Raw genomic sequence first — 11,884 nt, 5'->3', positions numbered from 1 at the left:
TCTCTCTGTGTGTTTGTAGTCTCTCGATGGAGAGGGGTCATTTAGCTGGAGGGGGTCTCTCTCTCTCTCTGTGTGTTTGTAGTCTCTCGATGGAGAGGGGTCATTTAGCTGGAGGGGGTCTCTCTCTCTCTCTGTGTGTTTGTAGTCTCTCGATGGAGAGGGGTCATTTAGCTGGAGGGGGTCTATCTCTCTCTCTGTGTGTTTGTAGTCTCTCGATGGAGAGGGGTCATTTAGCTGGAGGGGGTCTCTCTCTCTGTGTGTTTGTAGTCTCTCGATGGAGAGGGGTCATTTAGCTGGAGGGGGTCTCTCTCTCTCTCTGTGTGTTTGTAGTCTCTCGATGGAGAGGGGTCATTTAGCTGGAGGGGGTCTCTCTCTCTCTGTGTGTTTGTAGTCTCTCGATGGAGAGGGGTCATTTAGCTGGAGGGGGTCTCTCTCTCTTTGTGTGTTTGTAGTCTCTCGATGGAGAGGGGTCATTTAGCTGGAGGGGGTCTCTCTCTCTCTCTGTGTGTTTGTAGTCTCTCGATGGAGAGGGGTCATTTAGCTGGAGGGGGTCTCTCTCTCTCTCTCTGTGTGTTTGTAGTCTCTCGATGGAGAGGGGTCATTTAGCTGGAGGGGGTCTCTCTCTCTCTCTCTGTGTGTTTGTAGTCTCTCGATGGAGAGGGGTCATTTAGCTGGAGGGGGTCTCTCTCTCTCTTTGTGTGTTTGTAGTCTTCAGTGTGTAAAATGTAACCACACTTAAACACACTTCAATGCTGAACACGCAGATGTTGGGGTACTCACCAACCGGTCAAAGCAACCGGGAGAAGCTGGATCAGGGTAGAGGGCCAGAACAAACCCTGGTCACACCAAACACCAGGTTGAATAAAGGTATGCTAACTGGTATTTCAAGAGCAGTTAGAAAAAGTATTTAATAGGGTTAAAACAAAAGGCGAAAAGGCCCAAGCCAACCAGGCGAAAATATAAATAAGCTAAAAACAAATTGGAAACCAGCTCTGTCCGTTTGATTAACCAATGGGTAAACTCCTAATCCCTCACCAGGGTATGAGCCAATCGGGAGAGGAGGAGGGGCAGGAGGGATGGAAAGTTACCAGGAGTGGGAGTGGCTCAACAGGTAACCAATCAAAACAAGAAGCCATGGGGACGGGCGGAGGGGATGCATTTATAATGAAGCATGAAGTCATAGGTTATAGCTGGGCTCTGGCAAGGTTAGGTTAGAGGAGGTGCTCAAACCTATATACCAACTAGTGGCACAAGGAGAGAGAAGGGCACGGGCACGGGCACAAGCAGGTATAATACAACATTAACTTTAGCTAAAATAAATGAAAAAAACAAAATGAATGTATGAGAGCGGTGGGGGGGCTGAGGTGGTTAACAGGGAGTGTAGTGTGGTGATGGAGGATGAAGTCAGTCGCCTGCCGTAGCCTGGTGGGCCCGCCTGAGGGCTCTGTCAGAAGCCTCATTGTTGAAAGGCCCTAAACCAGTGCTGAGATCCAGTAGGATCCCAGCATAGTGTTCTTCCTCACAAGATATGCAACCAGCCCAGAACCGTGAATGTCGAATCATGGATCAAATGTCCGAAAAGGACCGAACGGAATCTTTTCCAGTGGGGAACAGAAGCTGCTTGTGGCGGTCTATGAGGAGTACAAGGATATAATAACTCAAAAAGGGACCACCGTAACCATTCATAGCTACAGGGAGGCTACCTGGCAAAAAATCGCAGATCGGTTGAATGCATATTTTAATTGAATATGGACCATGGATGCATAAATAGGGAGCTAGTCTCGAGGTAGCGGGTCAGACTTGCACCCGGTCGTCTGGGGTTCAATCCCCACACAGTTAGTAGATTAGGAAGGATTACTGGAGAAATCAATGTACTTTTCATGCTATTTATTTTCCATTCCTTTGAATATTCTAAATTGACTGACCCAGTGCTTAATTTGTAAAGTGGGGGGTCCCGGAACACAGAGGGGGGGTGGATCCGCCGACTTAGTACGGGGGTTAGAGGTAATGGAACAAAAAGGAATACACTCCCTACTAGGGTTGTGCCGATGGACGATGTCATTGTCCGTCGTGATGGCTGACATCAGGATGGAGGGCCACCATCGTGATGGCACACCCCCTGTCAGACACACACTAAACCTAGTCTCTTATATAGTTAACCTAAATACTTTGAAGGGATGCTCTGTCAATTAAATTGAGAATATAACTGATACATATGCATGCTATTTTAAATATGGCAGCCTTTGCCAGAGACGTGACGTAGTCTTCCGCGACATGATCGCATTTCTCGAGGCGGATTACACAGTGCCATGTTGCCAAACTAGGACTGTGCGGCTGGAGAAAATGTACAGCGAAGTAACAGCCTCCCTCCGTGAGATCCTGTCCTTAGCGGAGAAAGTCGCCATCACCACGGACGCTTGGATAGCGTTGAATACGGAGTTGTGCGTGACCGTGACTTTTTTACCGACTTGGTTGTGCAGATTGTGGTCCTGCTGCCTGCAGACCCGACAGTAGCCTGGTACCGAGCAGGTTAGTTTGGTCTGATAAATTGCCGTGGTGACTTAGCGGAGGTTCCCTTAAGTCAGGTTAATGGAACTCAACTCTAGCTGGAAGTAGCAAGGCTAAGCAAAATAAGCCCGGCTTTGCCTTTGGCTTGGTTGATGGGAAACCCCTTTGGATCGGTCCAGGGCTTGTGGCGCACATCCAGCCTAAACAACCCTGAGCGTCAACATCCGAACAGTCTTTATCGTGTTCTGGGGTTATCTGGGGGGCCTGCCCGTAATTCCGACACCTCATTGTTCCGACGTCTCAACGGTCCGAAATATTTCCCATTAGATCGACATACCACTATGCCGACGGTTCAATGTTCCGAAAACGGAACCCATTGGTCCGAAGGGCTTTCAAAGCCCAAAGGCTTTCAAAGTGTCTTTACAAAAAGGAGGCGCATTAGGACGACGGTTCAATGTGCCGAATAGGCCTAAATAGAAAGAGTTTTATACCTCGCTCGCGCTCTCTCTCTCTCTCTCTCTCTCTCTCTCTCTCTCTCTCTCTCTCTCTCTCTCTCTCTCTCTATCTATCTATCTATCTATCTATCTATCTATCTATCTATCTATCTATCTATCTATCTATCTATCTATCTATCTATCTATCTATCTATCTCTCTTTCTCTCTCTCTCAAAGCACCACCAGCGGGCAGCGCCGAGGTGTCGGTGCCTCGACAGCGGGGCTCCGGCGGGAGACAATCGCAGGCAACAATCCCTTTCTCCTCCATGTCGTGGTTCAGTCCACTTCAGATTGATAGATTGATGTGAACATGGAAGAACCAGAGACGTCGGAGAACCCGACTCGGTTGTTTCAGATTCATAATATTGTCTGGAGGCACACACAGCTTTTGGCCGTAATAAAATATATTATATGATATAGATATCTACGTCTAATGTGATATTATTTAGATATAGAGCTCCAGGACTCCCGCCGGAGCACCCAGAGTTTTCTAGAACATTTACAGACCACGACCATTGGCACTTGGTTCTATGAACATCCTAACTGTACCAGCAGAGATATATTGTCGTCTTTCTTCTTTGACTTATTGTAGGCGTCTGCTAAACGCCCTAAATGTAAAATGTAAATGTCGCAGAAAAGTTCAAAAGCGCAGAAAAGAGAAGACATTAAAGGTCCCATGGCATGCTACTTTATGAATGCATATGTATAGGTGTTAGTGGGCCCTTAATACAGTACTTAAAGACGTTCAAGAAATTCAGCCGTGGTGCAGAATTACAGCCGCTACGAGATGACAATGAGCTCTCCACAAACGTTCCGTTTTTAGAGGCGGGTCAAGGTGGAGGGTGGGGGTGTGGCCCAGAGCAGCTTGAGGCCACAGTACCATGAGCTCTGTTTACAGTGGATGTATCACAATGGCGAGGCGCACACAGCCTTTGGCCGTGTTCTGTAAATGTTCTAGAACACTCCGGGCGCTCTGGCGGGAGTCCTGGAGCTCTATGTCTCAATAATATCACATCATACAAAGATATCTATATCATATAATATATATTATCACGGGCAAAAGCTGTGAGTGCCTCCAGACGATTTTATGAATCTAAATAAATAAAATAAATAGTAATAGTATATTGAATAGGGATGGGAATTGATAAGAATTTCACGATTCCGATTCCGATTCTGCTTATCGATCCGATTCCTTATCGATTCTCTTATCGATTCTCATTGGGTGAGAAAATAAGTATAAATGTGTTTGTTTGCATTACATCTCTTTAATATCTGATCAGAAGTGCTTCTAGTATTAGGAAATTGTACATTTTCAAATCAATTGGTATAGACGAAAAGATATATGTTTCGCTTTTTAAGCCCAAATGCCATCATTATGTGCCATACAACTAAAAACACAGACTGAAAACAGCCAAGTAAGAGCTTGTGCCTTTTGGAATTCTAACAGTGCTCATTTGCATTCAACTTGTAACAAAATTAAACTGACATAAACAAAATGAAGCATTGATTAGACAGAGATTTATTAGATGGGCCTACCTAATAAACCGTTGGAACACACGAGACCGGAAACCATAGCAATGCCGGTAAACAAACCCCGAGAAGCCCAATCCCTATGAGAGCTCCCCACGCTACGGCCATCCGGAGGCGACAGAGCTGTTGGCCGTGATATTATATATACAATTATAATATAGTATATAATATATTATATAGGCCTACTATTATATATAGAGCTCCGGGAGTCGCAAAGTGCAACAATCACTTTCTCCTCCATTCCGCGGTTCACCCGGACTGCACTGCACTGAGTTTGACGGCTGAACGCGGATTGGCTGTTACGTTACACATGTCACTCAGTTATCACGCTGTTGAACACTGATTGGCTGTCATCACGACAAAAACTTGTCATCGGTTTTCTCCCGCGAAAAACTCGCCCTTTTATGCGTCTCTACGTTCACTTTGTATGGGATCTTGTCGCCCCGTCGCGTTTGGTGTGAACGCACAATGCGATTCTTCCTCGGCGGCGACATGTTTGCTGCGTTCTGAACCAAATCAAAGCAGCGTGTGTGTGACGTCACGACGCATTTGCCGCGACTGGAACCGATAAGCGGAATCGTTAAGCAGGCTTGCTAACGATTCCAAGGAATCGGTTGACTCGGAACCGGTTCTGAACAAGAACCGGTTCTCGATTCCCATCCCTAATATTGAAATAGTATTTGTGAGGGGGGGGAGAGGGAGAGGGGGGGGGTGATGGAGACGGGGGGGGAGGGAGACGAGAGGGAGAAGGAGACAGGGCGGAGAGAGAAAGGAGGGAGAGGGGGAAGAGAGGGAGAGGGGGGGGAGAGAGGGAGACGGGAGGGTGAGGGAGACAAGGGGGGGAGGGGGATGAGAGGGAGGGGGGGAGGGAGACAGGGGGGAGGGGGGAGAGGGAAACGGGGGGGAGGGAGATGGAGATGGGGAGAGTGTGACGACCCCGCCTACTTATTGACTACCTATCTTCATTAAGGTGATCAGCTGATGACATCAGCTGGATCTGGAGCACCTGGGACCGGTGCTCCAGCCGAATAAAAGAGCAGCTGATTGCCTGTTGTGGGGGCTACTCCTTGGCCCTCCTTACAGGCGTCCACACCTTTTGGGGTTTTCGTTGGCGGTTTTGTTAAAGTTATGTTTTGTATGGAAATAAACCTTTATTTTATATTGGTAATGCACCGTCTCTCCCGTTTTTGTCATCGCCGTTGAGCCGGGTCATGACAAAATGGGGGCTCGTCCATTCGGTTTGTGCCATAGTTGAGTGTAGATTTTGTTTGACGTGAGTTTGGAGTTTGGTTGGCCTGACTGCAGGTGTTCTCCTTTTAGTACGGACTTTGTGGGCGGTGCCGGTGGAGGCACACGTCCGGCACACATGTGCCTTTGTTTGTTTGCCTTAAGGGTAAAACGGTTGTTGCTCATTTTGCGAGTGTTTTTTCCGTAGTTAAGGGGAGAGTTCATGGTGCATATGGGCTGACGGATCAGGGTGAGTATCTGGGTCGCTCATTTAATTTACGCTATTAACAAAAGCCGGTTGACAAGTGTTGTCCTCAGCGTTTGGGTCTTAGTGCGGTGCGGAGTTTTCCCTGGTAGGCAAAGCGGCGTTCCCCTTTGGGTTCGTTGCGGGGGTCGTGGTAGTGTTGTGGCGGCATAGTGGTAAAAGCATTGTCTTGGGAGCATGTCCGTGATTTCGGGGGAGTTGCTGGCTTGCTAGTCGCTTTCCCGGGTCAGCGGTCTCTAGTGCGTAAGTACCCGCCACTGCCCGCTGCATGAAGACTAGCCGGGAGTTTAGTTAGGGGGTTGGTGTTTAGATAGCGGGGAAACTCCAAACTGGGATCCTCTTAGTGCGCACGGGGATACTTCGCTGTCTTGCTGGTCCTGTTCGGGCATAAAGGTGTGTTTTGCTTGATTCTAGTGGTGGTTTTGAGATGGATGAATGTGAAGCGTTTATGGCGGCTGACCAGATGCCTTCCGGGAAGTCTGGCATGTTTAGATCCGAGTCTCACTCACGGAGCAGTTTGGACAGCAGTAGAAGCTGTAACTATTGTCACGAGGAAGGACATTGGAAGGCAGATTGCCCTGCATTAAAGGCTAGGCACCAGGTATTGTGAAGAGTTGGTTGGTATGGAAAAGGGATGGTTGGTCGGTATGGAGATGAGGTGGTTGGTATGGAGATGAGTTGGTTGGTATGGAGATGAGTTGGTTGGTATGGAGATGAGTTGGTTGGTATGGAGATGAGTTGGTTGGTATGGAGATGAGTTGGTCGGTATGGTAAAGAGTTGGTCGGTATGTGGGAGGAGGTGCGGCCCTCCCATCATAATCCTCTGACCTTTTTAAGGTCATTGCAGTGTCCGAATCAGAGGTTGATGAGATGGGTTTAGTTTCTGCAGGGATATGATCTTGATATTTGGCATATCAAAGGGGTGGATAATGTCATTGCCGACGCGCTGTCAAGTGCTCCTTTGCCATGTCTTGTCTTTGAATTAATATATTTTTGGGGAGGATAATTTCAGGTCAATTTGGTTAGTATGTGCCGGTGTTCCCTTTGGTACACCGACTTTATCGGGGGGGGGTGTGACGACCCCGCCTACTTATTGACTACCTATCTTCATTAAGGTGATCAGCTGATGACATCAGCTGGATCTGGAGCACCTGGGACCGGTGCTCCAGCCGAATAAAAGAGCAGCTGATTGCCTATTGTGGGGGCTACTCATTGGCCCTCCTTGCAGGCGTCCACACCTTTTGGGGTTTTCGTTGGCGGTTTTGTTAAAGTTATGTTTTGCATGGAAATAAACCTTTATTTTATATTGGTAATGCACCGTCTCTCCCGTTTTTGTCATCGCCGTTGAGCCGGGTCATGACAAGAGAGAGAGCGAGAGAGGGAGAGATTGGGAGAGAGAAAGAGAGACAGAGAGAGTGTGTCCGGCCTTCTGTCTTTGGTTTCTTTCTACAACCGACATAGAGAGACTGAGACACCCCCCCCCCCCCCCCAACCAAAACCCAGGGAGGAGGTCCAAGAATAATATCGGATAAACATTTGTGGTTCTATTAATCATTTTTCTTACGGCACTTATGGAAGCATTATTAACTAATAAAACGAGAAATCATCGGCTAAACACACGAGAACATTCAGTTGGATCCAATGAGTCGTTTATTGCAATTATCCTTCATTAACAAATAAAACAGAATAATAGTCCCTTACATGTACACAATTAACACGAGGACTAAAACAATAGAGCAGCAGACTTTACAAACATCAAGAGGTGAGCACGTATCTTTAATAACTGAACATGTTCTGCGGCCGCTTGGTTCCCAACAGAACACAAAAAATCAAGATTCAGTCTTAAGTAATTTATAACATTATCCCATCTTGGTTATTAGGAATAAAATATAAAATCTGCTTTAAATCAGGTCGTAAATCAGGATTATGACAAAAATGATGATATAAGAGCCCTTAAGACCAAAACTGGTGAAGTCTAAAAATATACAAACATTGACCATCAATAGGTATTTTATATACATTTCAAATAATAAATGTGCTTATCTAACTATGGGAGTTCTTAAAAGTCTTTTCATGGTTTATCATGCTATACCTTAGAGAGAGAGAGAGAGAGAGAGAGAGAGAGAGAGAGAGAGAGAGAGAGAGAGAGAGAGAGAGAGAGAGAGAGAGAGAGAGAGAGAGAGAGAGAGAGAGAGAGAGAGAGAGAGAGAGAGAGAGAGAGAGAGACAGAGAGAGACAGAGGGAGAGGGAGAGGGAGAGAGAGGGGGGGGGAGAGAGAGGGGGGGGAGGGAAGGGACTATGTGTGTGTGTGTGTGTGTGTGTGCGTATGTGTTTTTTTTATGTGTGTGTCGGTGTAGGTGTGTGTGTGTGTGTGCGTGCCTGTGCGTGTGTGTTTGTGTGTGCGCCGGGGCGGAGGGGGCTGCACTTTTTTTTTACGACACTGAGTCTGCCCCCCGCTGCCTCCCCCCCCCCCTAATTTTTCTACATCTGAGGGATCACTGCGGCCCTGGGGACCCGCGCCCGTTTTTATTTTCTACAACCGACACAGAGAGGCTGAGGACCCCCCCCCCCCACCGTACCCTCACCCCCGGGAGGAGGTCCTCCTGGGTGAAGGAGGACCAGAAGGTGTGGAGGTGTGTCAGTGTGTCTGAGGACCCTCCTCCACCTGGGGACACTCTGTAGAAGGACAAAGAGCCAGCAGGCCGGTCCAGATACACTCCTACTCTGGTGGAGCCAGCGGGGGGGAGAGGGAGGACTGCCTCTCTACCGTTGTACCGGGCAGCGTAAAGTCCATCAGTACAATAAAGTACCCAGGACTTGTTGTTCTGTCCAAGCCAGCCGTCAACATCCCGTCCTCTCCTTGTGATTCCTCTGTATGTCACTCCTATAACAACCCGTCCTTCCCACTCTACCTCCCAGTAACAGCGGCCAGTCAGAGCCTCTCTACCCAACACCTGGAGATAGTAGTCAAATCTGTCTTGGTGATCCGGATACGACTGGTCCTCTTCAACCCGCGTCACCTTCCTGTTGTCCTCAGACAGAGAGAGTCGTCTGTGGGCCGTGTTGGGGTCCAGTGTGAGGTCACAGGCATCTGAGGGAGAACCAGACATGATGAGCTGCTGTACCACTCTTCATCATCATCATCATCATCATCATCATCATCATCATCATCATCATCACTGGTCTCCTGCGCTCTGTGTACATATACATAGATATGAACACATACATACATATACATATGTTCACATAGATAGATACACACTCCTCAACAATAACGTTATGAAAACATCAACAACAATATTATGAAAACATCAACAACAGTGTTATGAATACACTCATTCATCACTAGTACTGTTCTCCTGAACATGACATGTGTGGGGGGGGGGGTCATGTGATGATAGTTACACTATTGCTACATCAACAACAAACATCTCTCCTTGGATCCAGGACTTACCAAAGACAAGCAGCTCAGCGCTGTGATTGGCCGTGCCAGCGCTGTTGCTCGCCATGCAGCAGACCGTGTTCACGCCGTACCTCCCACCTCTGACGAAGAGGAACCCCCTCTCCACCCAGGCCTCTGATTGGTTGACTGTGCTGTTCCTCTCCAGGGGCCTGCCGTTGTGGAGCCACTCTACTGTGGGCTCCGGCGTGCCGCCGGCGTGGCAGGTGTAGCGGGCCGTTTGGCCCACGGGCAACACGTGGGTAGAGGAGTGGAACTCTGTGATGCTGGGGGCCTCCTCCTCCTCCTCTGTGGGCATCACTGAACCTGAAGAAACCAGGAGGAGAGGAGTGAACGTCTACAACACGGCTCTAGAGATGCAGCGTCAGACACTCCCTTCACTCTCTCCTAACACCTGTCCACTAGAGGGCGACCCAGGAGTTTCACACCGAGTATTCTGGCCTGCCTTTTCAAACATGATTGAATAACACAGCAGTGTCTACAAAGATTTCCCAGGGAGATTAACGAGTCAGGGGCAGAGCTTGCAGAGAAGAAAGCAAATCCTTTAACCAGCTCCAATTGAACCCAACGAAAGCAATCGCAGAAAAAGATGCTACGTAGACACTGGAGATGTGCAAACAGAGTAAGAGTTTATCGTTTCATATTTTAAACTGTTTAAAATATGCAATGGATTTGTGGTTAATTAAATTTAACTTCTTACTATCAGCTATTTCTTGTAAGCATCCTAATTGTCTCTTACAAGTTTTGTATTGCATTTCTTTTAAGGCGATTATAACCTGTCCTAAAAGGTCCTACCATTTTTTTTTTCTGTAAGCCTGAAAAGAAATGAATTGAATGAAATAACTCTAATTCATTTAATAACTCATAACTTCTATAAAACCCTCATTAGGGTTTTATAGAAAACCCTAATGAGTTTAATATTAATTAGTATTAATACAAATTAATATTAATACAAATTCTTATAACAATTACAATTATTATGATTATTTACATTTACATTTAGTGCATTTAGCAGACCCTTTTATCAAAGGGACTTACAATAAGTACATTTGTCATAAGAAGGAAAACAATATATCGCTGTCGGTACAGTAAAGATGTTCATAGCACCAAGTGCAAGTTCTAACAATCGCCAGGCTACCCCATTCCCTGTGTATAGCAGTGATTGTAGCTACTGCAGATGCTTCACAATTAAGTACTATGAATATGTGCAATGTATATTAAGTGCGTACAAAAGTGTGTACATTAAGTGCCAGGACGTACAACATACAATGGAAGGGACTGGATGGCATTATAATTTTACTATAAGAATGAATTATTACTGTTGTTATTATTATTATTATTATTATACTTATTATTATTATTATTATTATTATTATTATTATTATTAATAATAATACTAATAATAGTAATAATAATAGTAATATCAATAATAATATTAGAATTTTTACTTCCATTGTTATTTTTATTTTAATCAGGATGATATGATTTAGACTCACTGAACTGCAGGGAGATTAAGAGAAAACTCAGCAGTCCGAATATCAGCAAGACAATGTTGCAGGACTTTAGGGCTGTTCAGGAATAGGACACACACACACACACAGACACACACACACACACACACACACACACACACACACACACACACACACACACACACACACACACACACACACACACACACACACACACACACACACACACACACACACACACAGTTATGTACACAGGGATATATTCATACTGCATGGCTGTCATTCACAGTCCAGACACTTTTCCTACGGTCTGCAGAATCCCTCCCCATCTAGAAGAAACATCAGAAGTACTGTAGCTCTCGTGTTTAATTATGAACACACTTAAGCAGAACAACTGGTCTCCAGCATACTTGTTATTATTCCCGGATTATTGACATGTACACACATACAGTTACACAGTAATACATTCATACATACAGTTATACAGTAATACATAAACATAATAGGCCTACATGAAAATATTTCTTTGAGTGGTTTATTTATTTTAAATGCTCTAAAAGGGTCACCTACCAAATCTTCTGTGGCTGGTCTTCCTCGGGTCCAAAGACTTGTCCTCAGGTTCCATAGTGAGTCCAGGGTCCGGTTCAGAGACAGTGTCCATGGCTCCTCTCTGACAGCTTCCAGGGCTTCTTCTCTCAGCCTTCAGCCCTGCTATACAAGCTGGAAAAACGATGTCACATGTTTTAATTCTGACCAATCATTGGCTTGCAATGATTGCTCATCACAAACACAAACACACACACCACACACACACAAACAGAAGATTATTTGTCTTGCACTTTAGACTTCATAAAAGGCTTTTCTTATTTATACAAGGCTTTATTTATTGAGGCTTTATTTGTCTGAATAAATGCCTTGCTTAAACGT

The 11,884-nt window shown here is 46.0% G+C and overlaps 1 protein-coding gene across 1 annotated transcript; it reads right to left on the bottom strand.

Moving 5' to 3' along the window:
• Nucleotides 1-8,330: 8,330 nt before the first annotated feature.
• On the bottom strand, nucleotides 8,331-11,682 carry LOC130378901 (E3 ubiquitin-protein ligase Midline-1-like). Its single transcript, XM_056585502.1, has 4 exons — nucleotides 11,528-11,682; nucleotides 10,982-11,053; nucleotides 9,480-9,791; nucleotides 8,331-9,116 (listed from the first exon to the last, which is right to left on the bottom strand). Exons 1-4 carry the CDS (start codon nucleotides 11,616-11,618, stop codon nucleotides 8,521-8,523), a joined length of 1,071 nt encoding a protein of 356 aa, XP_056441477.1. The 5' UTR covers nucleotides 11,619-11,682; the 3' UTR covers nucleotides 8,331-8,520.
• Between the last annotated feature and the right edge of the window lie 202 nt (nucleotides 11,683-11,884).

This window comes from Gadus chalcogrammus, unplaced genomic scaffold, assembly GCF_026213295.1.
Source record: "Gadus chalcogrammus isolate NIFS_2021 unplaced genomic scaffold, NIFS_Gcha_1.0 GACHA114, whole genome shotgun sequence".
In the NCBI taxonomy this organism is placed as follows: Eukaryota; Metazoa; Chordata; class Actinopteri; order Gadiformes; family Gadidae; genus Gadus; species Gadus chalcogrammus.
Note: the sequence above shows the minus strand (reverse complement) of the source record. Positions and strands in the feature narration are given on the sequence as shown.